The sequence below is a fragment of the Babjeviella inositovora genome (genome assembly GCF_001661335.1).
Source record: "Babjeviella inositovora NRRL Y-12698 unplaced genomic scaffold BABINscaffold_20, whole genome shotgun sequence".
NCBI lineage: Eukaryota > Fungi > Ascomycota > Pichiomycetes > Serinales > Babjeviella > Babjeviella inositovora.
In genome coordinates, this window is record NW_017566857.1 from 44,295 (window position 1) to 70,636 (window position 26,342).

General features: G+C 49.0%; 9 protein-coding genes and 3 non-coding genes across 12 annotated transcripts; 7 read left to right on the top strand and 5 right to left on the bottom strand.

Moving 5' to 3' along the window:
• Positions 1-135: 135 nt before the first annotated feature.
• Positions 136-2,264, bottom strand: BABINDRAFT_163944 (uncharacterized protein). The gene has a single exon (XM_019130192.1). It carries the CDS (start codon positions 2,214-2,216, stop codon positions 186-188), a length of 2,031 nt encoding a protein of 676 aa, XP_018982270.1. The 5' UTR covers positions 2,217-2,264; the 3' UTR covers positions 136-185.
• A 480-nt stretch (positions 2,265-2,744) lies between these two features.
• Positions 2,745-3,744, bottom strand: VPS20 (ESCRT-III subunit protein; the record flags this gene model as incomplete). The annotated part of the gene is made up of 1 exon (XM_019130193.1): positions 2,745-3,744. A coding segment is annotated over exon 1 (631 nt), but the record flags the coding sequence as incomplete, so codon positions are not given.
• Positions 3,745-5,291: 1,547 nt separating this feature from the next.
• BABINDRAFT_163946 (uncharacterized protein) lies at positions 5,292-8,383 on the top strand. The gene has a single exon (XM_019130194.1). It carries the CDS (start codon positions 5,535-5,537, stop codon positions 8,145-8,147), a length of 2,613 nt encoding a protein of 870 aa, XP_018982272.1. The 5' UTR covers positions 5,292-5,534; the 3' UTR covers positions 8,148-8,383.
• A 2,609-nt stretch (positions 8,384-10,992) lies between these two features.
• RGA2 (Rga2p) lies at positions 10,993-14,486 on the top strand. The gene has a single exon (XM_019130195.1). The coding sequence runs from the start codon at positions 11,239-11,241 to the stop codon at positions 14,239-14,241; it is 3,003 nt and encodes a 1,000-aa protein (XP_018982273.1). The 5' UTR covers positions 10,993-11,238; the 3' UTR covers positions 14,242-14,486.
• A 208-nt stretch (positions 14,487-14,694) lies between these two features.
• Positions 14,695-14,776, bottom strand: BABINDRAFT_t379. The gene has a single exon. It is a non-coding gene; the product is annotated as a tRNA-Ser (tRNA).
• Positions 14,777-16,719: 1,943 nt separating this feature from the next.
• BABINDRAFT_163948 (uncharacterized protein) lies at positions 16,720-18,266 on the top strand. The gene has a single exon (XM_019130196.1). It carries the CDS (start codon positions 16,789-16,791, stop codon positions 18,247-18,249), a length of 1,461 nt encoding a protein of 486 aa, XP_018982274.1. The 5' UTR covers positions 16,720-16,788; the 3' UTR covers positions 18,250-18,266.
• A 796-nt stretch (positions 18,267-19,062) lies between these two features.
• Positions 19,063-19,923, top strand: BABINDRAFT_42590 (uncharacterized protein; the record flags this gene model as incomplete). The annotated part of the gene is made up of 1 exon (XM_019132080.1): positions 19,063-19,923. The coding sequence occupies one exon, from the start codon at positions 19,063-19,065 to the stop codon at positions 19,921-19,923; it is 861 nt and encodes a 286-aa protein (XP_018982275.1).
• Positions 19,924-20,605: 682 nt separating this feature from the next.
• On the top strand, positions 20,606-20,687 carry BABINDRAFT_t372. The gene has a single exon. It is a non-coding gene; the product is annotated as a tRNA-Leu (tRNA).
• A 170-nt stretch (positions 20,688-20,857) lies between these two features.
• Positions 20,858-22,121, bottom strand: BABINDRAFT_117370 (uncharacterized protein). The gene has a single exon (XM_019126893.1). The coding sequence runs from the start codon at positions 21,909-21,911 to the stop codon at positions 21,240-21,242; it is 672 nt and encodes a 223-aa protein (XP_018982276.1). The 5' UTR covers positions 21,912-22,121; the 3' UTR covers positions 20,858-21,239.
• A 747-nt stretch (positions 22,122-22,868) lies between these two features.
• Positions 22,869-24,724, top strand: BABINDRAFT_163951 (uncharacterized protein). Its single transcript, XM_019130197.1, has one exon. It carries the CDS (start codon positions 22,913-22,915, stop codon positions 24,272-24,274), a length of 1,362 nt encoding a protein of 453 aa, XP_018982277.1. The 5' UTR covers positions 22,869-22,912; the 3' UTR covers positions 24,275-24,724.
• Positions 24,725-24,828: 104 nt separating this feature from the next.
• Positions 24,829-24,901, bottom strand: BABINDRAFT_t378. The gene has a single exon. It is a non-coding gene; the product is annotated as a tRNA-Arg (tRNA).
• A 333-nt stretch (positions 24,902-25,234) lies between these two features.
• BABINDRAFT_163952 (uncharacterized protein) lies at positions 25,235-26,005 on the top strand. The gene has a single exon (XM_019130198.1). The coding sequence runs from the start codon at positions 25,254-25,256 to the stop codon at positions 25,971-25,973; it is 720 nt and encodes a 239-aa protein (XP_018982278.1). The 5' UTR covers positions 25,235-25,253; the 3' UTR covers positions 25,974-26,005.
• Positions 26,006-26,342: the final 337 nt, after the last annotated feature.

Genomic DNA, 26,342 nt, shown 5'->3' on the forward strand with positions numbered 1-26,342 from the left:
TAGGAACACGATGCCGTATCAACCCTACTCTTGAGACAGATTCGGAGTCACATAGTATCAGCTTAGGACAGAGAATCATTCCTAGCGGAAGCTCAGATGACCCAAGATTTAGTCAACACACATTTCTACACTATACCTCTAATATACTCCCATTATGTAAATGAATAGCTAGCCTGAGATTAGCCCTACACCTTTTTCCGTTTATAGCGACCTCTTTCTGACCCACTCACACTGGCACTGTCTCTCTTTCGCTTTTGAAACGAGCTGTACTTCTGTAAGAATACCACACGTTCATACAAGTGGTCGATCACCTGGTTGATGTTACTCGGTTGGTAGTCTATACCCAAGAGATCCTCCGCGACGTAGGCCACACCACCATCGACACCGGGACTGATATTCTTCAACCTGCCATGGTGGTTGATAGCCTTGTAAAACACCGTAGGGGTCATAATATCGCTCGTTTCGTCGTTCACTTGGCCGATGAATCTGCGCAAATTTGTCCACTGCTGAGGGGTGAATTTGGCGTTTGATATATCGTAGCTGCGGGAGCTGCTCTCCCGACGCGATCCAGCATTCCTAATCGGAGAAGAGGGCGATTGGAAGGTCAGGGGTCTGTCAGAAACCAAGTGCTGCAGTTTAGGCTTCGGTCTGATCAAAGTGGACTGTGTGGTTATTCCCTGCGGATCAATGTGTGTAGCTTGAGGCGTGTTGAGCTTGATTCTAGAAAACTGGTTGGGCGGACCATCACCTTTGCTTCCAGCAAACATTCTGGGCGGAGAGAGCACCGGGTACGTCACCAGTCTCGTTGGGTTATTCAAAGCGGAGAGGATGGTGGCATTGTTGTTTCCGGGAATCGTCTCGTTCACCAGCTCGCTTTCCTCACGAACAGTCGTGTTTCTTTGGGGAGAAGATGCCACCTTGGATTTATTAGCGGCGGGGTATGCTGCCAAGAAGTCTTTGCTCGTAAGGGTTCGATTAACCGGAGCAGGATTGGCCGTGGAATCCATAGAGAAGGTTGAGAGACGAGGAGACTCTCTGTGGGACCTATCGCTCTTTTCTCTTTTCTTGATGCTATTGATGGTATCGTTGATTCTGCTCAATAGCACGTCAACCGAAACATCAGGGGATTGGACCCGCTGCGTGGTGTCGTGTCCCAAATTTGGGGTCGACTTCAGAGCAGTGGGCTGAGCTGGATGCAACGAGGTGTTCTGTGGTGTATCAAGAATCACATCCTCGTCGCTGTCTGTTATGGCACCATGGACCGAGGGCACTTCTTGTAAATGAGAATGTGGGAAATCTGGGTCTAGCAAGTCATCATCGGCTTGGTCGAGCAAGTAGGATGACGAAAACGGCTTGTAAGAGCGCGGAGGGTTGGCACTCGGTGGCCCTTGGGTGAGGTTAAGCTTGGGTGACGTATCCATGACCATCTGGCTCGGCTTAAATTGTTTGGTAAACTTGGGAGACGCATTCATGGCTGTCTTGCTCGGATTAAACCGCTGTTCAATGGAAAACGTGCTCAACGTGGAAGCCCTTTCCTCCTTCCCTGATTTTTTCTTTCGCAAAGAGACATTGGCACTGCGCGCCCTGCTGATTGTGGTGTCGATTTCATCGTCAAACTCATCCTCACTGCTCTCTACCTTATTCCTTAGAGTCCTTGTTGCCACGGGCGTGATCTGGTATCTCTTCTTACCCGAGGAATTCACATTTAAGGGAATCTTGTAGGTTTGGGAGGTATGGTTGTTAGGGGTCATTCTGGATACCGCTTTTCTGGCACTTCTTCCCGCCCGCGGCGTCAGCACCAGCTGAGAGGGCGGTAAGGACGCCAAATCGTCAATTACGAAGGAAGAGCGCATGTCTTGGATCTCGTTAATAACCACAGACTGGATATTTGACAGGGCACTCTGCAAAGTTGGGACGACGTTGCCTCGGGACACTGGCTCTTTTGATAAAGAAGCGTTGGAGATTGTGGGCGAGACGGCTCGCATGTTGTGTTTGGTGGTACTGTTGTTCGAAGCTGCGTTGGACAAGGGGGACCCAAGGGACCCGGAGGCCCCATGGACTGCTTTTGGCTTTGCATCCGTAGTGTTTAGCTCGGCGTTTGGGGGAGATAGTGACAACGCTAGCATTTGTTTATGGCGCGAAGCCGGTGTTGTTTGTACAAGCAAGCGGATTGGATCTGTTTCCTGGTTGGACCACGTTCTAGCGGAGTCTGACATACTCTCGGTGAAGGTATAAGAGGGGTGTTAGGAACACGCAAGATCCAGGATATTTCGTGTAGCGAGATTAAAAGCTGCCAATATTTCCGTTAGACGCGGATATAAATGTATACAAACACGGGCTTGTGCGGCATGGTGCGGCGTCAGTTAGTGCACGACCATTATCCAGAATGCTTAGAAACAAGGAAGGGAGTCCAGGTGGGGGGCATGGTGGATTGATTAAAATGAATAAATAAGGGAAATAAGTGAAAAAGTCCAAGACGTGTTAATTCACACTCAAAGCGGGATTCAGTAATTGTTCTATCCTTCAACCAGATAATATATAACGTACTGGACCGGTATACTGTGATGTGTCTAGTGGATATTAACGGTTATTTAAGAGAGAATATTGTTCACTGGAATATATGCCAAGAGGAAGGGGTCAGACTTCTTTTATAGGATCTCAACAATACTGAAGGCCTATTGTAAAGGTCCTATGAATGTTTGTCCACATGTCTGTAAATGAGGCTACGTGCATAAGGATCTGAGAACGAGATGAAAATATAATAAAGTGTACCTTTACCACAAGAAACATATATTGCTCTATACAGTTTAAGTGGATAGTCACTGTCAATGCTTTCACAAACCATTAGGCTATACCATAGTTATGCAACACCATCTTCCTAGGTGTAATTACCAGGAACTTCTGGCCTGAGCCCATGATATAACCGGATTCCATATCCTGATTTGTCATTAACTAGTACTGCAAACCAACCTATCAACCCATTTCATTCGCTAATTATTTTCAGCTGGTAATTGCTTGCAGCTCAATGGATTATGCCCAAATCATGCTAGCATCGCCTGAGAACTTTCACGGCCCTTCTCCCCAGTTTCTCTCTCCTCAACCTTGCTGGGGACACTCGGCATAAGCGGGTTCTGCGGAGCTTCCGGCAACACCACCTTCGCAGGCTGTTTGGCCAATTCCTCACGCTCCATCCGTTCTAGCTCTTCCTCAACTTCAGCGGCTTCTTGCTCGTTGATGGCACTACCGAGCATTTCGCTAACCTCTTCCTGGTACGCGATGCCCTCGGCGGTATCGTCCATGATTTTCTCAACCTTCTCCAAACTAACCTCCCGATTCAACTGCTTTAACAACTCACTGCCAGTCTGCAAGCCTGCGAAAAAGTCTTTCTCCACAAGCTTGAACTCAATGTTCCCAATAAGTTCCTCCAACGTTGCGAGCTGGTTGTATGACTTGTCGAGCATCGACTGTTGATACTTTTTCTTTTTCAACGCCAACAACGCCCGTGACTTGTTGTTCGCCCGAAGCAGCTCCTGCGCAATCTGCAACTCGCGGCCCGTCACGAGGCTGAGCTTTTGCTGGTACTGGATGAGCCGGTCACGCTGGATCTTTAATTGGAGGACAGCCTTGTCCTGCGCCGTGATCTTCGGTGGCTGTGGTGTGGAGGATGTATTGCCCATAGTTAGAGGTAATACGCTAGGATAAAATGAGATTGGAAGTTGTAATAAGGTTGGATCAAAAGATGTCACAAGATCGAGATGTTGCTGTACTCTTGTGAAGTTCAATTTGTGAGGGTAAAAACGTCCGGCATACACGCTATCAGTCCCTGATGAAGTGCCACTTGCTCTGTAAAACGACGTTCTGCGATGGAGGAAATAGATACGTGTATATTTTAATCGAGTTTTGTTTATAAAACTGGATAAAATGCAAAAAAAAAAAAAAAAATACTCTGGACTCTGAATTACCCTGAATAGGTCTGACAGAATTCAACCTAGCTATGTATGCCATTGAACTTTCAATGAGCTTACTATATAGAATCCACTTCCGATAAAGTCTTTGAAAAGTAAGCCAACGGGCGAGATCGACTATGCCACGACATACTAGGAGCGGATTAGCATTAATTCCTCACCGCTCTCCGGTGCATCAGATTATTGGAATCCTGGGGCGTCCACACTCTACACAGAGTAGGCCACTAGACAGGTCTCCAAAGAAAAATCCCAAGGACTGGATACGTTAAACTGAGACTCAATTTATTCACAACGCAGATATAAACCAGGTAAACCTAACCAAGGCATGGTGCTAGCTTTTAATTCCAGACACTTGCATGCTATTGCAAGCCCGAGAATTCAAGGCCTTTTTTTTCCAGTACCTAGACACTTCTCAGTTAACATTGGCAGAGAAGGTTCCTAGGATTACAGGGCCATGCAGACTATGATCTACAATCTCCATGCACCTGCCTCCCTTTTACAAGAACCACCTCTCGACCCAGTCTCCCGCATTGTCTTTACCATGTGTTCAACACCTAATCCCAGAAATAACATGCGAAGAATGATAGTGGCAACAAGCTGTACCTATTGCATCTTTACGGGGTGAATCATGGCCCTACTTCTCCTAGAACCCTCACTCAGAGTCAGTCCCCCCAAGTTGAACCTTTCGGCTTGCAGTATGCTCTGAGAAACTTTATATCCCATGTCAGCCCCACCACAGCCAAAGCTTATAATAGGAACCTCGGGTCGTTCCATATATGCGACGGCTTTCGCACCTCGACCCAGGTACAAGATAGGCTCTGTTCGGTCTTGTAGCGATTGTGTCAACCTGTGATCTGGAGCCTTTTCGGACCTAGAACGTCGAAGAATGGCGCTATCAAGGTAGGATTTCCCAAAGCGGCACATTCGCTGCCGCTTTCTGTTTATATTTGACCTAATTGAGTGGCTTATTGTGCTTCGTGCGTCCAGATGTGCGTTTCATGCATGCGCGCTGACGAGAAATGGAACGCCTTGCAAGTCACGTCCGACGATTCAAAGTGAAAGTTCCCTTTTTGTTAGTCAAAGATGATAGATATGGTTTCCAGAGACATTATCCGACCTCAGAGACCCAAATTGGAGTTTTATGGCTTTTTTTAGGAACCGGAAGCCCATCCACTAGCTAGCCCCGTCCATATCACACGTCGCGCGTCAGCGATCGCCTTTATGCACGCTTAAACCCTGAGTAGTGTTTTTTTCTATAATGCAACAGGTGAAAATATCAACAGCCTTCAAGTCTAGCCAACCTCTTTATTATCGAAAGACACCAGTTGATATACGTCGCCGCTATCCCAACCACTCACTGTCATCAGGAGGACATCCCAGCGTGTTCATTCCAAGCATATATTAGCAAAACAGAAGGCATTGTCGAGCCACGCCCAACAAAGCTATCCCTTCCTCCACAGTCATCAAAAGTCCAGCCGTTAATGGGCATCGAAATACCGATCAAAAAGACATCGAAATTTCCACCTAGACAACTTCAAGTGAATTCTCCAGTCGTTACATACCCATACAATGACCTCTCTAGATACACACACAAACTATGAATACGGTCTCGACAAGGAAAACCGAACTCGGAAAGAGTTTCCCCGGTCTACACCCCCCCAGACGCCACTATCCAGGACGTCATTTTCACAGCTCAATCGCTCGCCGGTAAAGGGACGCGAGGAGATACTACTGATCATAGATATATACTCTTCGAAGCCAGTGAAAAATTCTGCTCCGCCCAAGTCTTCTGGGATACAATTGAGGCCATATGGCACACAGAGAAAGGGAACACCCCAGATAACATTTGGCACGCCTCAGAGAGCTCTTGTCCAGGCAAAGTCTTTCGGACTTTCACAGACGTTTGAAACCCCTCAGGTAACCTTTGGATCCCAGACTCCTTTCACCTCATATGCCGATCCCTTCCACCCCCAGCATAGTGGCGAACGGTTGCAGATCTACGAAGACCCCGACCTGAGCAGAAGCAAACTCGGCAGCGTCAACTCCCTCGTGAGTAATTGGTCGATGACGCTACCTGAACCCAACGTTTCCGTCTCGGGGTCGCCGTTAAGGTCCAAATTCGGTAGCATTTATTCCAACTCCTCTCGGCGAACCTCTCACGGACAAACGGTCCTTTCTGAAGCCTCTTTTGACTTTGGAACCCCATTTATTATGGAAGAGGATGATGATGATTCGCTTTCCACCGCCTCGGAAGCCTCGTCAGTCTACCAGACTCATCCCTACACCGGCCATTCCCCGTCGTCGCTGGCTCACGAAGAATCCCCTGAGACGGAGTTGAAAAAGTCTGGGGGGGTTCCTGAGTTTGCATCGAACGCCGATCTCGCAAGTATTGGACTTTTACACGATAATCTTTCCGAGACAGCGTTGCCGAGGAGTGATCCCTGTGTGAGACACTCTCTCGTGATTGAAGATGAGATGCCGTTGAATGCAACCGATGTCTCTTTGTCCAAGAGGAATTCCGGGTTTTCTGCTGGTCCAGAAAATGTGGCTGTTGCTTTGGATTTAATAGATGAATCTGTTGTTATGGAGCGTTTCAGCGCGGTTTACATGGGAAGTGCGAACAGATCACAGAGACCAAGGGGGTACAGGGAGGCCGGAGGTTCGGAAGGGGAGCCACCGATAGACGGAGAATCAAACCAAGATAGAGAATCAAATCAACAGAAAGGATCCAAAGGTGGGGCCTACCCCGAAGATACAAGACGTCCCGGGGATGAGAATCCCGATAGAAGTACAGAAAATAACAACCCAGGAGATGGAGGGAATGGGGAAAGCGGGGATGGAAATGGAAATGGGAGAGGAAATGGGAGAGGAAATGGAGGGGACGGAGGAACCCCCAACCACCCCTTCACGCCCAACACCACCGCCTCGTCGGATTCCCGAATCCTCTCCACAGACAGCATATTAATGTCGGCTGGAAGTTTTAGACAGTTCCACCTTCAGCCGGACCGCCTGTCGCAGGTGCCAACCGTGGAGGATGTGCGACTTCCGCGCACGCGAACGCATACGCGCGAACCCCCTCCGCGCGACTCCTCCATCTTTGCAGTCAGTCGTGAATTGGACCGTGAGCGCTTGGACTGGCAGCTATCTGAATTCACTAAACGCGCCAGTGTCACCCAATCGGTGGAGACCGCTGAGTTGTACCACCCGTACCTCGAACCGGAGGAAGCCTCACCCAACACCACGAGTCTAAGCGAAGTCACCAATTACCCCCCAGTTATGTCGTCCCGGTCAATTTCCATTAAGCCTGTTGTGGCGGGCAGCAACGTGGTGAAGCTAGTTAACTCGGAAAGCGGGGCCATGGAGGAAAATTTCGGCTCCGTTCCGGTGTTGCGCCACTTTGGCAGCCAGCGGAGCTTGCGCCCCCACAGCTTTGCTCTGGTTGTCCGTCTGAGCCATCTGGATAGTCATCTGGACCTAAACTTCGGTCTGACGGACAGCGACCAAAATTCCGGTCGCTACGCTCTGGACACCCCCCACAGACGTTCCCCCTCGCATACCAGACCTGTGAGTTTCCGCAAAAGCCGTCCAGGAACCCCTAAGTTACTATTCCACGGCGTAGAGGGGGATCTTAGCAGTCCTAAACCGGCTTATAGCGGCACCTCTCCCAACCACACCCACTCAGGCAGATATACCAATCCGAACGTGACAACTGAGTCTTTAATGACGGTAGAAACCGCCGCGGTGATGGGCCAGAACATGCCCATGTACCTGGACCACAGTCCGCCGTATTCCATCAAACGTGGGGTGCTGTTTGCGCGCAACTCCACGCCTCCTCACTTTCTCGCGCCAATTCCGCTGGATGAGAGCCTCCCGAAGGCAGAGCCAAAGACGTACTCCGATATTGAGTCATACCACTCGGGCCACTACGATTTCTACGATATGTACTACCCGAAACACTCAACCTTCTACCGCGACCATATCTCGTCCACCACCTTCGTGGCCATCATGGTGTTTGCGTTGGTGTGTCCCGTATTGTATATGATGGTTTATTTGGGGTCGTTTGAGCGCAGCTTTGGGCATTTTTCCGCCAGACAGCGCATGCTAAGCTTTGTGTTTGGCTGCGTGTACACTGCTGTGGCCCTTGGGTGTATAGGGATTATCGTCGGGGTGGGGGTAAGGTGACAGTCTTAAGGTATTGTATCTATAACCCGTTTTGTGATGCCTGACGTATCTGGTCGTTGCCTTCCCGTTGGGAATATTCTTAAGTGTTCTTGAGTATATAAGTAACGTAAGAATATTCTAAAATCTCTAGAGTAGGGAGACGCTAATCTTCAGACCGAAGAAAAATAGATCAAAGGTAACTTCCCTAGGGGGGTCGTGCAATTCTAGCCATGCCTAAACGCTCTATTGACAAGAATAACCCTTTGATTCAACACAAAGATAAACCCCACCATTTACCTGTGCCGGGCAGGAGGGGAAAGCTTCTAGCAGAGGCTCCCCGTCTCAAAGAAAACTTGGTCCCGTCACATGGCAATGAACGATCCGAAATGATCGAAATATTTTGACCAACTAAACATAATGTAAACTGTATTTTTTACTCTTGATCTCAGATTATTTATACCTCTTTAGGAAGGTTTTCTATGACATACGGGGACCATTTACACTAGACGAGGTAATGGTGCATGCTCATTTGAAACGCCAACAAGACAATTGTACGTTCGCCTTTTCCTATTGTGCCACTCTTTTCCATCAGGCTTTATTTATGACCGTTCTCTGTGTGTCTGCTTTCCTCGTGATAGTTATTGTGTGAGTTTTTGGATTTTTTTCAGGCCACCCCAAGTAGGATTGGACGCGTCTGAAAAGTTGCGAGATGTCACTTAATTTTCTCACTGACGCGCCGCTTATACCGTATTTATCCCAAGGGCCCGGAATATAAACATACTAGGTTATCTTAGTTTATATTTTGACAGTAGTATGTGTACTTGTACACGGGGAGAAGGTAGGCTTACACCAAAGTATAAGTGATACAATTAATTTTACCAGCAGGAGGTTTCATTGGCCCTTAACGTGTCTCAGTTTTGCTTTCAAATATAACAGGGAACGGTGGCTTAATACATAGAGAGTCATTATACACCAGACCTGGAGGGTGTATTTAATGAAAAAAAAAAGTAATGTGAACTTGGGCGAGGAAGATAGCTATATCACCTGTAGGACATAATTAGAGATGACGTGCTACATGACCCAAAGTCAAATATGCATATTAAAGCAGGACTATTAAAGAAAGCTGGAGATTGCTGTTTCGAAAATACCCAGTAAAATACATTTGATAAATAGACAGGGTGGAATGAGGATACAACCAATGAAATAGTCTAAAGCCCAGGTACCACAGATGAGCTCGATCCATTCTGGCCCTCGCAGCAGAATATATTACAGCAGATTTTAGCTAGACGACCTCGACTCGTCTACCTGGACTTTACTGCTAAGCTGACTATGATTGATGATACAGAAAGATTGTTTCACCATGCACCTAACCGTGGTATGACATGACAACCAGGTATTGCATTTATTTTGTATAGAAACGTTGCAAGAGGTCACATCAGGGGATCTAGATTTCAACCCGTAAGATTTTCACAAAGCAAATACCCTTTCTAGATTATCGTATAGACCAACAGTTCCGCCCACTAAGCGAACTCGTAGTCTAGAGCATTTGATATACGCGAAACTTAACCCAAAAAGCCCCCCAGACATGTTTGCTTCTTTCGGTGGTTCCGGTACAAACCCCCCATCGGTTCCTGGAAGGTTGGTGCATTTATTTTTAAGTACGCATACAACAAAGGCTGAGTTACTGCTTTAATATTTCCGTTATCACCAGGTTTATCCACCTCGAGTAGGCTAGATACTTTCTCTGTTTGTGTATTCTTCAAGTGGCACTTGTACCTTGTTGGTACCCAGACCTTCAACAATAACCTACCCATGACCCTAGCCAGACCCAGCGTCGGTGACTAATTATAACTTAGCAGGCGCTCAGGCCAATCTACTTGCCTAAAAAATACAACTGGATCGAAGCCTCAGTTGGCACATTCCCAGAACGCAAAACAAACATACCCATTGGGTATTTTATATCCACTAGTTACCCAAAAGGTCAAGCTTAAGCTCCAAAGGCTCGTTTACAAGGATACGATGTAAGCTTTAGCATGGGACTCGATGAGGATCTTCGTTTTTCATCAGACTGCGCTGCCGATCCCGTTGCTTTTTGGCGCGCAGTCACTGATCTGGGTGCGTCTGACCCTGGCAGCAAGGAGAAGACGGCATGAGGGCGATCCCCTGGCGGACATACAGGGCGACGTAACTATGCAACATGACAATCCCGCCTTCAGACAACGCGTCTCCCGGAGCGATCTGTCTATAGAAAGGGGACGAATGAAGGTGGTAACAAACGCACATGATCGCTGATAATCCCGATTAGATACTTTTCAAACCGAAACTTCAAGTCGGAGCTCTATTATATATCCCCGCTACTGACTGAGGCGGAGACTCATATCACTAGCACCTGCCGGAGATCCCGGTGGATTATCTGACACGTGATATGGGGCGGGGATCAAATTGTGGCCATTCCAGAAATATACCACGAATCTTTTGTAGTGAATATGGCACGGAGTACCGAAAACATGGAAATGGATCCTCAGAATCTGAACGAATATATATAGGCTTTACTACAGGATTAATCAGCGTAAGCCAGAGTGTTTGTGCTTAGCCGGCGGAGAGATGCGGTTCATTAGCCGGATAGGGCAGCAATTGGTCGGTAAAAGGTACGCACTGTCAGCGAGGCTGTTTCAGGCGGTGGTCCATGCGCGCACGCCAGAGGCAGACGCCCTCGCGACCTGCATTTTTCCCAGAGGAGATTTGCTGTTAGCTGGAATCTCGGACGGCCACGCTTCCACAACTGCCGTCTTCTAGAAACCAACTGGAAGAATAAGTGGAGCGTACTGTCAACCACAACTATAAACCAGAAATCCAAGATCGGTAGACGAAACCGCCATCAGCGACCATCTTTGATCTCAACCTAGCTGCCGCTACCAATCCTTGCCAATAGCTACGTCCCATCTTGCAACCTGTAGCGACCATCATCTTGCTACCAATAGCGACAATCATCTTGCTTCCAATCTAGCTACTACTATCAGTTTCTGATACCTAACCATCCGTCTTTGACCTTCAGCAAGTTGCTAATCGCCACCCAACCCCAGTGTATAGACTCGGATATCCCACAGCTCCAATGACCGACGTCCACCCCGCGTTCGATCTCCCGGAGACCACGTCCGTCGGATCTAGTTCCGACGAGAACCTGCCGTGCAAAAAGTGTGCGCTTCCCATCTCCGAAGGCCACGCGTACGATATCGGCGGCGACCGCTGGCACATTGAGTGCTTCACGTGCTCCAAGTGCCTGAAGCTCCTTGGCTGCCAGTCAGACTTTCTTGTCTTGGGCACCGGTGATCTCGTGTGCTCGTCCTGCTCGTACTCGTGCCATTCGTGTGGCAAGAAGATCGACGACCTCGCCATCCTCACGGGCAACCAGGCCTACTGCCTGTCGTGCTTCAAGTGCCGGTCGTGTAAGAAGCGTATCGAAGACTTACGCTACGCGCGTACGTCCAAGGGCTTGTTCTGTATGGCGTGCCATGAGAAGCTCATCGCGCGGAAGAAGAAGTACGACTCGCGGAAGGAGATCATGGAACACGCGAATGCGCAGAACCGGTTGAAGCAGCAGGAGCGCGAGCGGCCACGGCGCCGCCCGCCAAGCGATGAGACAGAATCCTCCGCACGCGAAAGCCTGGCGCCACACGATGGTCCCATAACTCCGCGTGACAGCCCTTTGAGTCGGAGTGATTCCCTCCCAACGCAGCGCGATGTGCTCCTCAGCGAAAGCCTCACCAGCCTGCGCGATGGGCAGCACCAGTTCAGCGGGTCGCACTCCGTGGTCGTGAGCCTGCACGAATCCGTCGAGGACACCTCTCACAGCCCCGCCATGGGACCTGTTGCTAGTTCCTCTCCGGAGGTTTCCGCTCCCGCCTCAACCGAGATTTCCGCGGCCCCCGTCAGCTCGGAGGCCTCGGAGACCTCGCTCGACCTCCCAAAACGCTCGCCTAACCGCAAGTTTGTGGCTCTTGTGGCGCCCGTGGTGGCGCCTCTCGCGGCAAAACCCACCTTTTTGGCCCCGCCCGTGGAGATCGCCACCACACCCGTTGCAAGCTCGCACAGTGATGACTCTGCATCGCCCGTGACGCCTGGGGAGCCGTTCTTCCTCCTGCCCGCGCCTAAGGGTGCGCGTGCGACGCCACAGCCGGTGCTCTCGCCCAACCGTCCGCCGCCATCGCCCATGGCGCACATTAACCGCCGCGCGCACATCATATCCAACGACGACGCCATAACGCTCGACTACAAGGGCGACCACGAGGCGTCCAGCTTGTACAATTTTGTGGCGAACTACTCGCCCCAGGACGAGCCACGTCCGATCTCTGGGCTCGGTCTCTCGCACTTTGGCGAGTCGCCGGTGCAGATTGTGGGCAAGGAGGACTACGAGAGCATTTTTCCGGCGCCGGTGCACGCGAGACAAATAAGTATTACGGACACGCTTTCGGACGAGGAGAAGCCATATCGGTTTGGGGGCGCTAATGGCCTGGGTGCCGGTCCGGCCCCTAGTCTGGCTCCCGCCGCTATCGTTGCCGCGGGACCTGTTGCTAGCCCCGCACATCGCAAAAAATCTTCGCTTTCCTCGCTCTCCTCTCTCACGGACGAGCCGCTTGGTCGTAAGCTCTCTCGCACGATTCTCTCGCCGCCGCGTAATCTCTTCCGCCTGGCGTCTGCGCACCGGCGTACTGGCAGTGCGACGGGGTCGTTCGCACCGCTTCTCCCAGAGATGCGTGACGAGCCACGCGCGACGATTGACCTTGCGCGTGCCACGCCCGTCTCGCCCAGCTTCTCGTCCAACCGTACTCCTCCCGTGCAAAATTCCCCGTCGCACGGCCGGTCCACCTCCGACTCGGTCGGGGCACTCGGCGAGCACGTGCGTGCGGAACTCGAGCTCCGCGCAATGAAGTCTGATAACTTCAACCTCATGACGCAACGTTCAAGCCTTCGCGACGAGATCACGCGGCTTGTCTCTGACAAAGAGGTGCTCCTTACCGAAGTCTGCGAGCTTAGGCTGGAGAGTGAGGGCCTCCAGATTATGGTGAGTGAGCTTAACCTCCAAGTGGAGATTCTCCGCGAGGTGTCGGAGGCGAAACGCCGCGAATTGGAGGACATTTCCAAGCAGACGTTGCGGCCGAAGCCGAAGAGCGCTAAAGTATCGCCAGTACTCGAGGCGGCCAAGTTTGGGGCGTCGGTGAAGAAGTCGCTCAGCCACGACGGCGAGCTTGAGCCGGTCGCGGAACATGACGCGGTCGTGGATGCGGCGGAAGTGGTGCCACGTGCGAAGGCGCGTTTCTGGCGTAAACCGCGGCTAGGCGGTGACGACGTGGGTGACTCGCCTAGTCCTAGTGACGGACGTAAGGGCTTCTCGCTCCTCGCAAAGTCTAAGTCCTACAACGTGCTTGACCAGCACCTTGCACCCGAGATCCCGCTCTTTGGAGGCATCATTGCAGAGCGCGCGGCCTTCGAGCGTCGTGCCCTTCCCTTCATTGTGACCAAGTGCACCGAAGTTGTTGAGCAATTTGGGCTCGACCACGTGGGCATCTACCGTGTGAGCGGTGGCTCGTCCCAGGTGGATAAGCTCGAGAAGTATTTCCTGGAGATGCCTGCGGGCGGCGACGCGCGGCGGATGCTTGTGCTTGAGCACGCGTTGACGGCTGAGGACATTAACGCGGTGCCGTCGGTGTTGAAGCGGTACCTTCGCAAGTTGCGCGATCCGCTCATGACGTTTGCGTTTTACGACCGGTTTATCGCGCTCGGGAAGGGTCTTCCGGCCGGGGTAAACCTCCTGTCGTGTGACTCTAGCCCGGATATCCACCTGAAGAAGGTGCGCGAGTGTCGCGAGATTGTGGGGAAATTGCCAGAAACAAACCGGGTTTGCTTGGAGGTGTTGACCCGGCACTTGCACGTGGTGGCTGCGCGCGCGGATGAAAACAAAATGCACATGAAGAACTTGAGCATGGTGTTTGCGCCGACATTGACGTGGGACCGGACGGGCGAGCGGGAGATGGAGGATATGGGGTGGCGGAATGAGAGTACAGAGTTTATGATAAAGAACTACAAGGATATCTTTGCGAAAGAAGTGTCCAGCTAGATCCGAAGCTATCCCCGAGCGAAATGAGTGGTCATAGCGTAACTGATTACCTTGCTTTTTCTGGCACGGCGTGCTCTCAAATTTCTTTCCCTTTTGTATTATTTTTTCTTACTTGGCTACTCTTGGTATAAGCAATAAGATTGAGATTCACTGGCATTCATAAGAATTTATAGTCGGATGAAAGCACGGGGTATATGAGTGTTGGACGTATTCCGGTAGTACCAACTTAGGTCTTTGGGAGGTCATAAGCTAAGTACCGTGTAGCTCTCCGCCTACATCGGTGGATTATTAGTTGGGCTTTTGGGTAATATTTCCGTTTGAGCTAGCATCAACAGGGATTTTGAAGGCAAAAGTGATACTGGTTCATCTTCCCTCGGTATATGGCAAAGGAAGCTACAGCCAACGGAAGCTTCGCATTTTTCAAGGTGAAAGAATTCAACGGCTAAAAAATAACGACAACGGCAGGACTCGAACCTGCGCGGGCAGAGCCCAAAAGATTTCTAATCTTTCGCCTTAACCGCTCGGCCACGTTGCCTATTAGTTGATAATCAACTTTATCTGTTCATCAGCCAAAGACCGGGACCTGTTTACTCTTTGTGAACCAAATCCATTGACATACCGAGTTAGGCCATGGCGTAGGATTTTCAGCAATTTTATAGTTTAGCATTCTAGCTACAAGATGTTGAAACATGTTCATGTACACATTCGTCTGTGTGAATGCCATACGGTGCCTCAAATAAATAATAGAGGTTTCAGTATAATCAAAAGCTACTTTGCTGGAAAGACAAAAATGGTTACAAAACGGCATACGGTGTCCTTACTCTATTTACATATTCAAGCCTGTTATATTACCAAAGGACAAGTGAATTATTAGAACCATATACCATTTATTACCTACCATGGACGCCAACATTATTCAACAACGGATTACTAAACATCAACAGGAAACGCCGAGAAATTACCTGTAAATTTATTTAGTCCTAGTTCCGTTATTCTGGGTCTCCTTCCGAAATTTCCCTAGATTCGCCTATTGTATCCCCCATCATCCTTCCAATACCCCCTTGTCGTGTTATCTTACAATTCAGGTATTTCTGATATAGTCCCCCTTCTACTCTACTTTTCTATCCTCGATAGTCTTATGCTCAACTTGATTTATTGAGCACATCAGCTGAACATTTGACGAGTGGGAGCTTCGGATTATTAGTGCGTGCAGCCCACCAACCAAGGCGGGAGCTCCCGCTAAGATGTATCACCAATTTTTTTTTCTTCTGCATGGACAGCAGGGTTTTTCCGGTAAAAAAAAAAGAGACATGGAATTCGCGTTTAGGCTGTCTGATCTTTGTATGGAGCTAGGGTACGGATAACCCACCGGAAGTCTCGGTCAAATAGTGATGTAAGTTTTAGTCAACTATGGCGTCTTAGAGATAGGGGCTTCTGGGCGTAGAGAGGCCCGTCTGGTGGTGGCCCCGTCTCGTGCCTTCCCCGCTGTTTCGCCAGTTCCCCTCACTTGATCACCTGCGCTTTAGAATCACTGCACGTTTTCGGATCTTTTCAAGGTGCATTGAATTTTTCAGCCGGGCTTATAATCAGGGAATGCCTAACTTTGGCTATGAGTTCTTTGTTGAAAATAATATCAGCAGAGCTATGGAAACGATCTGTGAGTGTGGGGCCACGCGGAGTGTCGCATGAGGATTAGTTCTGATGGGCACAGATGCCCAGCCAAACTCTCAGATGCACTCGTAAAACGTCAGCATATAACGCGGACTGACGATTAGAACGGACCATGATGAGTAAAATGGAGTCATGCGTCTTTGGTACTTCTAATGGAATACATCATGGCGCGTGTAGAGATCACATTACAAAACTAGCGGGGATATCGCAACCCTAATCTTCGAGCCCAGCCAATAGGGACGCGGATGGATGATTGGAGCATTTGCGTCTAGACCATGCTCCAGAGTTGCAGGATACGCAACCATGGTATAGGACAGAGCCTGTGCCTAGAATAGATGGAGAGGAGGAGTCTGCTTCTGTCAGGGGAATATTTTGGAAAAATAACCACCCATTCAGTTCTATCGAATAGGGAATGTATTAAAAAAAAGGGCATCTCCGTTACCCATGCCATTACCGACTTCTCCCCGTGGGCGTGCATGCATTCTCGGAATATCTATGCGTCGAGCTATAATCCGTGACAACCACTGAATCGCAATTCTCATATAACATATGTAATAACGGTTCAGAATTGACTATCCCAATACCGTCGCAAGGTCAGAGATTAAATTAATTTCCAATACTGCGTTGGTGAGTGTAACACTAAGTCGTGATTCCCCACGTAGTGACTCCCTCCGTCGTGGCTCCCTCCGCCGCGGCGCTTGCATGGGCGTGCGTCGGATATACCAACAGAAAAAGTCACGCAAGGATACACTACTTATAAGCCGGACTCCCGCTATGGTTTGCTCTCCTGCTTCACATTCCCACCAACACTCTTCTCAAACAGTCGTTCTCACACCCAATTACTTCCGTTATCTTAACCTGTTTGCTACCCTAACCATGCCAATTACAGTCTCACCAAGGCTTCAGGCCCACATCGACAGCATTGTCGCGGGCTTTGAGGTGACCCCCGAGTTTCTCACCAAGGCAACCAACCACTTCATGGCCGAAATGGACCGTGGGCTCGCGACCACCGGGCCATCCAGGTGTATGCCAATGATTCCAACGTACGTGACTTCCATTCCAAAGGGCACGGAGCACGGGGTCTACCTCGCGGCGGATCTTGGCGGCACCAACTTCCGTGTGTGCTCTGTAGACCTCTGCGGCGACGGCAAGTTCAAGTTGGAACAGATGAAGGCAGCCGTTCCACACGATTATATGAAGAACCAGAAGGCCGAGCCGTTGTTTGGCTTCCTCGCAGGCAAGGTGGCGGCGTTTTTGGAGACGCACCACGGAGAGAAGTTCAGTTCGGGGAGCATCGTGAGTGACGCACCTGTAACGCCTCCGGCATCCGCGATGAAGCTCAAGCTCGGGTTTACCTTCTCCTTCCCCGTTGACCAATCGGCCTTGAACCGTGGGAAGCTCTCGCGCTGGACCAAGGGCTTCGACATTGACGAGGTTGTCGGTCAGGACGTGGTTTTGCTCTTCCAGCAAGCCTTAGACGCGCGCAACATTCCAGTTGAGGTTGTTGCGCTTGCAAACGACACTGTCGGTACGCTCCTCTCGCGCGCGTACACCGCGGGCGAGTCGCGTAAGGGTGATGTTGCGATCGGGTGCATCTTCGGCACCGGGACCAACGGGGCGTACGTGGAAAGGCTCGACAAGATTACCAAGCTCGACGCGGCGACGCGTGCGGAGTTGGAGGCGCGTGGCGTGCACCACATGGTGATTAACACCGAATGGGGCTCCTTCGACAACGAGCTTCAGGTGTTGCCCAACACCAAGTACGACGCGTCAATCGATGCGGAGACGGCCAATCCCGGCTACCACTTGTTTGAGAAGCGGATTTCCGGCATGTTCCTTGGTGAGATTCTCCGTGTGGTGCTTGTGGACTTGTACGAGGAGGGTTACATTCTTCAACAATACAAGAAGGAGAACCGCTTGCCGCACCGCTTGACAACCCCGTGGGAGCTTGACTCTGAAGTTTTGTCGCGCATCGAGATTGACGATTCCCTGAAGCTCAAGGAAACATCTTTGAATCTTCACCAGGCGTTGCGCTTGCCTACCACGCCGGAGGAACGTGCGGTGATCCAGCAGTTGACGCGCGCAATCTCCAAGCGCGGTGCGTATTTGTCCGCCGTACCATTGGCCGGGATCTTGCTCAAGACCGGGCACGGCGATACGGGTGTCGAAGTGGGGGCTGATGGGAGCGTTGTGGAGTTCTACCCCGGGTTCAGGGAGATGATTCAAGAGGCGTTGAAGATGACGCCGTTGAGGGAGAAGGCTGCAAACGTGCACATAATGATTGCCAAGGACGGGAGTGGGGTGGGGTCTGCGTTGTGTGCGAGCACTACTGATTAAACGGTCTGTGCGAATTTGTCCCTCTGTTTTCCCACCTCTTGTATGTTACATCTCCATTTTTCTTTCACGTCACTTTCATGTATATTAATGACAAGTAAACTTTGCATAGGGGCTATATACGTAGAGGGTAAATTGGTGATTTTGAGAGCACGAAGGTTGGGATTGATGGCAAGTTCTGGGTCGATGTTTTTCTTAATGTCATAGCCTGTGGTGGGGATACTTAGGAGTTTAACCTTGTGCTGACTACGTTATTTGCAACAGATTTCTGTCTCACAATTTTAAAACTAGTTTCTAAAGGTAAGTTGTGTTGTTTCTATGATAAAAGGGTGAATAAGCATTCAGGTATTGTAGAAAGTAAAGCTCAGAAGGAAACTTTCAAGCTGGTAGAAATTAGTTTCTATTAATATCTACTATTTTCTATTAATATCTACAATTTTCAATCATTTTGTTTTACCATTTTACTAATTTTATAACTTTTTATCTCAGCTGCCAGGAAACTGAACATGGTCTACGGTCAAGACCAGGCCCGGAAATGCAATATCCGGTACCGAGCAGAACAGACCCGGTTCTTTTTGGCCGCAACCTGTCACTGCATGGGGTAAATAACAGAATCAAAAGGCTCATATTCCTTCTTTGACGTGACATACCAGACGGTGGAAGCAATTTCTTATACCCATTCCGTACAGGAGGCATCCCCTTTTGCAATTTCATACATTCACCAAAGACAACGTTTGCACGCACTAACCAAGATTGCCCCATCCGACAAGTGGCATCACCTGCAACCATAGCCAATCTCACTTCATCCAAGCCCAAATGTCTCTTTCTATCAGATCTGCCGCCATCCTCATCATCGGGGACGAGGTACTCAACTCCAAGATCCGCGATCTCAACTCCTACACGTTTGCCAAGTTCTGCTTCGCGCACGGGATCACACTCAAGGCCATCTCTGTCGTCGGCGACGAGGCTCTGGAAATCGCTTCGGAAATCAGACGTATGTCTGCTAAGTACGATTTTATTGTCACTTCCGGCGGGATTGGACCCACCCACGACGACATCACCTACGAGGCACTTGCTACTGCGTTCAACCTCCCCTTGAGGCTCGACGAAACGGTCGTCAAACGCATGAAGCAGCTTAGATCCCAGCTGACCTTCGACCTCAATCCAGAGCAATTGGCCGCACAGTACCGTATGGCGACCTTTCCTTTTGGCCCCGAAGTGAAAAACATCATCACCGACGAGTCGCTATGGGTACCAGTTGTAGCGATCCGCAACCAGGTGCACGTGTTGCCAGGAGTTCCACAGCTTTTCTCCCGCTTGCTCACAGGTTTGGGTGATATCTTGAAGCCACGCTTTCCCGACCTTTCTTCCCGTGAGTACCTTCGATACTATGTGAAAACCTCCATATCGGAGTCGCGCTTGGCGCCGTACCTTACGTCTGTACAGAACCAGTGGGACGCCACGTTGGCAAGCGAAGCGGTCGACGATAGGATCAAGATCGGTAGTTATCCGCATATGGGGTTGCGGATCAACACGATCAGCATTATCGGTTTGGTCAAGTTTAAATCACAGTTACGGGAAATCGTTGCGGGTGTGGTGGAGAACTTGGAAGGCCAGGAAATTTCCAAGGAGGAAGAGGACCAGATGAGTGTTGATATGACCGAGATCAAATTGTGAGGGCATACCCGTAGACGCATATAAGCATGAGGAGTGATGCTGAATAGCGGGCGAGGAGCTTGGTGTTTGTCTGGGTTTATCACCATATGCTAGATAGACTTGAAAAAATTCCAAATTCAATGATAATGTGGATATATGCCATTACCTAAACAAGACTTTTTATGGAAGCTGAGTATGGATGAGTGCAGTTCAATCAGAACTACGACGTCAAAGTTTACAGTCGGAGACGGTGGAAACGCTCATACGGGCAAAGTACAAGTTTTCATTCTTCCTTTAGGGCTCGAAAGGAACGGTAAAATCGAGGTAAACTTGAAGGTTCAGCAGGTCAGTGGTCCACCCAACCCCTCGTCCCGGCTGCCTCACTATACAATGCTACTTAAACACATAAAATATGCTTGAGAAGCACCGGGAACCGTTTCATTCGCAACAGATAGTAAGAATAATAGAGTTTTCGGAAGACTGGGAGTTTTCTTTCCCAGCGGTTTGAAGAGGCGCTGCATTTGACCGTAATGAGAATATTTGAGACGTTTGATTCGTTTCCCTAGAGCCATTCGAATTGGTTATGTAGCTATACCCATGTTAAAAACAACCTAGGTATAAGTCTTGATATATTAGAAAGATCTCCAATCTTTTAGTTGTTCAAAAGACTCATCTAACGTCGCAGGGCTTGATACTAATTAATGGCCGTTTGGCCGAGTGGTCTAAGGCGTCTGACTCAAGATCAGATCTCGTAAGAGGCAAGCGTTCGAACCGCTTAGCGGTCATTATTTTTTTGTTCACTAAGGAACTCTGATCCTGTTCGCAGGTTTAAATTGTAATATTGGAAGGTGGGCGTGGTCATCGAACGGAGTCGTTGCGCGTTTGATCAAAATACCAGTATGTAACGTCCCCTTTCTCTACGGCAACGACATATTGCCCGACCAATGTGAGACCCATAGCCAAAGTGGTGGGATACGGAAACTTGTACTAATGCTAGTATGTCTCTCCTCACCAAGGACAGCTACCAGTAACGTAATTTGGGATATACGACCAACCATGGCAAGTAACGTAAACCTACTGGTTGCGGTTGAAATATGTAAACATTAACTGCATTAGAACAGTACAGCACGTACCTAGATTTGAAACAAAGCAGTGCTAGTGTTTGGACACCACCTTTGAAGCTGGCAAGGCCTGACCGTATACGTAAGTCACTCAAAGCTCAGGCACTAGGAGGTCGACTATCGCCTGCCACCAGCATACCGGGTGGGGCTTAAAGCTGCCATAACCTAAATAAGTGAATGATTCATAACCATCTTAGATGCTTCCGCTGAGGTTCCTTAGTTGAGCTGGCTCGCTCCAGATTCCTCCGCCAACATGTTCTTGTGGTCGGCAGGGTTTGCGGCGGCCTCGTACATGGTGATCACGGGGTCTCTGGTGAACGGGGTGTATTCACCGCGCAACTCCACGTAGTACACCTTCAGCGTGTCAAACTCATCGTTGTCGTAGATATCTTCCACAAACAACGTCAAGTGCTGGACGTTGGTAAACAAGTGACGGGGCAAGAAGTGCTCCACGAACTGACCTTCAGTCTGTCCCTCGATCTGCCCCGCGACGTACCCCACCTGAGGCTGGGTGGTTGTGAACGTCGCCTTGGTCCCCTCCACGTTATCAAAGTCCACCATGGCGTTGTTTTTGAACAACTTGATGGTATGGGGGCACGAGCCGTCCCCGGACGTGCGGAGGATCACCGAGTAGAGCTTCACGTTGGCGGTGAAGGGGATGTTGAAGATGAGCTGCTCGTCACAGTCGCTCTCCACACATGGTGTAACCTCTTTCCGCACGTCGTAGTCACGGAATATCAACGGCAAATCCGTTGGCGGGTTCGCCATGTTGAGCGCTCGCACATTGGCGAGGTCCATCTGAGACTTGAGCGATTGCGTGGCACTGGTGGGGATCGGAGGCACGTGCGAGTGATCGTCGTGCGAATGCGAGTGCGAATGACAGGACATAGCTATGAGGGATTTTCGATATGGATTGATGTATGGTTAAGAATGTATCGAGAATTTGTGTCACCATCAATGACTTTGGCGCAATTTTCCGCAAGGCAAAACCCCAGCTTAAAAAAAGCCGCGCTTGTATGCACGATGAGGTCATACAGAGACTTGGAGATACGGACCACGTTTAATTCCTAAAACTGAAATCATAAAACTGGTGCTGAGGGTAGATTGGAAGATATTTGTAGGATTAAGTATAGATTTGGGTATACTTTGGAATTAAACCTGTGTGTTGACAGAGGTAATTATTTCCTCATAGTTAAGCGCATTCAGCTTCGTGAGACAATATAGAGAAAATGGAATGGGAAATACAAATCATATGGGCAATAATAAGGAACCACCATAATCTGTTGTACAATAGGAGGTATTAAAGATGGCACTATCTTTAACTCAATCCGGAAACCGTAAGGATCCGCTTCCAAACATAAACGACGGGGCGCAGAAGTGCCAGGACTAAAGGCAAGTAGGCCCAATTCCGTGGTTCAACCATGGATAGACGATCTAAGTATATTTAATTTAACAGATTTGGATTGGTCTCAGCTAGTGAAATTAAATGAAAGCCATTTACACCTTTCGATCTAAAGTTACGTATCCTGCTTTCTAATTTTTGCCAAGGGCTTATCTAGCGCAACCGTCGATGTCTGTTGACTTTTAGGAGCGTATTTATCTTCAACCCATTACAGAGATAATCCCAGGATGATGGATAACTTATGAAATAATTAATTCGCCGTATACTCTCAATGGAAATGATTTCTGCCAGAACTATTAAATCCTGGCACTTAGGCCAGCCTGCACAGAGCGATCCTGTGCCTCGCTTAACTTATTACACAATAGGTGACTTGCCACAAGACTTGCCACAAGACTACCATAAACTAACCATCCATATCCCTTTATTCTTTGCTTTGACATCGCATATTATGTGCTGATTAGTTGCTGAAGCTGTAACCGCCAAAGACATGAACTTTCAGCAGCTCATTTTGCTCGGGTTCCTCGCCACCTACTCCCTCACCCCCAACAGCTCCATCTTCAAGCTTTCCTGGAACGATGTGCGGACACTTACCGCTGCCTACACGCCTAGAGTTATTTCCCACCCCCAGTTTTCTATCCTCTGTCATGCCTTGCTCTCCCTCCTGCCTCTCCGGTTCTTTGCCACCGCCTTCCTCCTCGCCTACACCTTTGACACATACATGCTCCGCCACCTCATCCTCCGCAAGGTGTGGCTTCTCACGGCAGAATTTTCAGAAATTGTAGCGGCGCTGGAGCTGATAGATCCCAGTTTACCACCGCTCCTGGCTGAAACATACAACTACCAAAAGTACATTGTGGTGTACGATATTGACAAGCACGACAAGGCCAAGGCCGAAGGAAACCAGGTCTACTATGTCGACTTTCCCCGCGTGTTTTGTGTACGTCGGATGGCCGAACAGGCGCTTTTAAATGTATCTGTGAAGGACGAATGTACCAAAAGGCTTCACGAAGCGACCGCAAAGGCGCCATGGCACCTGAAAGACAGCTCTACCCAGGAGGCAAAGCCCAATCTGGAGCCGGCGGAGCTTTGTGCCATCTGCTTCGACGATTTGGTCCCGGAAGACCACATTATACAGCTCAACTTGTGCTGCCGCAAGATTTTTCACGCCAACTGCTTCTGTTATTGGCTCGGGATTCTAGAGATGCCGGTGGAGCCGGAGCCGGAGCCAGAGCCGGAGGTACAGGAGGGTACTAGGACCCCTCCTCCGCAGAGGGGCATCCGCGACTTCTGGAACCGCCTAAGGCAGAGCATCACGAGGCTCAACGATGATTTGCCGCGAATGGTGGACGATTATCTCAATGTGAATCCGAACGAACGCCCGAGGGAGAATGAACGTCCGGGGATCTGGGAAAACCTCCGCCGCCAGCCCCGGCGCAACTTACAGCGAGAGTTGGTGACCCAGCAGCGGAAAATTGAAGTCCGCCAGCACACCATTCTGTACTTGGTGAAGAAATGTCCGCTCTGCGCTCATCTGTATCTTCTTGATGCTAACCAGTTTTACAATCACCAATACGCATTTTACAACAAGGCTGCGTCGCCCTGGAAGGAGTTTCTGGCGCAGTGGCAGGGCCAGGGCAAGAACATGGAGTGGGGCGGGAAGCACTCGATGTGTTTTCTTTTTGCTCATGATTTTATCAATCAGTACTTGATGAATGTCAGTCGAGACTGGGCACCGGGCCAGACCTGGATGTGGCTGGTACCTGACTGGGTCGCGTGGAATGTGGTGGTGGTGTGTATCTGTGGGTGGATCATGCTTGTGGGGGTGGGGTTGTACAGGGGGAGTATCTAGTTGCGAGAACGCGCCATGGGCTCGGGCTAAATAGGGGGGTCCGAGTTATAGGCAGGTGGTTTACACAAGATCTGGGACTCAGAGTCGTTCAAGATCTAGGGCACCCCTAGAACGAGCTGTCTGGCATATTTCCTCCGACATTAAACTTTGGTTGCTACAGGCAATTTGAAGTATATCAGGGAAAGAAATCACAAGTTACATTTCACTAGTTAAAATAGCATTTGTATATGCGTGGGGTGTGAAACGCAAGCTAGAATATGGCTACAGAGACGCTTCTGCTCTTCACGTATGAGGATATGGACAATTATGGGGTAAAATATAAGTGAGTTTATTGCGTCTTTACGTAATTAGTGTATAGTGGCGACTGTGCCCACACAGAGACAAAGTGTTCCATTATGGATACGGAGGAGTATTCTTGACTTCCAAATGTAAGCGATAGTTGGATTAAGACATAAAAATATACATATAGACAGAGAATAAAGGGTGAATGGTTTGAATATCAATTCCCGGTCTTTACCAATATAACGTTGTGAAGGTGGTGGGTAGAAAAAAAGAACCCACGGCGAGAGTCGAACTCGCAATCTTTTGATTAGAAGTCAAACGCGTTAACCATTACGCTACGCAGGCATTCAATAGAAATTAAAAAGTTGGAGTTAACTACGATATAGAGTGTATTGTAATATTTACTCTTGCTAAACATCTAGCTATGATACTGCACGGTAAATTTGGGTTTATTAATTACCCATTGAAATAATATCAAGGCATAGTGCGGAGATAAATTTTAATAATTAATCCCCGCTTTATATACTCCACTTTCCTAGGAAACAGCAGCTGCACCACACCACTTTCCCGGTTGGCAGAATAAACTAATAGTATATATAAAAACCATCTCCGGAAAACGCAAGTTCCTGAGAAGAAAAAAACATATACAATTTAATCATTAGCTTAATACTTCCTATTCTCTGATCGGTCTTTCCACATGATCTATAGTTTTGATAGCACGCCGTTTTCGGATCTAGAAAATGCGTTTTCCTGGGTCTTTGAAGACTATGACGGTTATTTATTTGACTTTCCCCGAATTATTGAGACTCCTGTTCGCCCCAATTTTCATAGACGCCGCCACAATACCAGGGAAGATGAGTTCCGGGAGTGGAACAGCGAGATAACCAGCCTCGCGAATGATTGCTACTCCACTCTCGATGCACTCATGCTTGACTGTCACGACTGTCGAGTCTTCTACGGAGGGGAGCCGCTGATTCCTCATTCCCAACACGCATCTATATCCGAAACACTCGAATGCCACCAAGACTGCTCGCGTGAGTACTCGCGGTTTGTCAGTGAGCTGATCCCTAAATTGTCGTACCGACAGTTGATGGAACCGCTACCGCCATCACAGGTTTTAGACAACGCCTGTAGTGTGTGCTTTGAGAGTTACAACCTGGAAAGCATTGTCAAGAGGTTACCGTGCACACATTACTTCCACGCCGCTTGTATTGATACGTGGCTCTTGCAGTATACAACTGAGGAGGATGCTTCCCTCGTAGCCCCTAGATCAGGAATTTACCAAGGACTCGATAATTCGTTTTACTGGGATTACCTCGGTCGGGAATCACTTCTTAACCAGTCAACGTGTCCGGTATGTCGGTTAAATGTGTTTGGGGTGTTTAGATCGATGGCGCCAGGCCAAAGAAGTTACTAAACTTGTATATGTTTATGTTTGGAAAAGCGGTAAGTTCCTTGGTTTATAACCATATTGACAAATACCTGTAGGAGATGGAAAGATCCAAGAGAATTTTCCGGTCATTGTTGCATAAAATGATATTTTTGAATGGGACTTGAGGGTAGGGCTTTGTGCAAACAACTAGGATTTACCAACGGGTGACCTTAGTCATTGTATCAGGCCACCATATATATATATAGAGTATACAATTAAAATTGATAGTTATCCTTTTGCAAATCAACTTATAAGACAAATACTTTTCTATCCACAACTACGTATATGTAGATGGATAGAAACCAATTATGTATGCTTCGATATATCTCAGAATCTATTATCTGTCAGTCTATA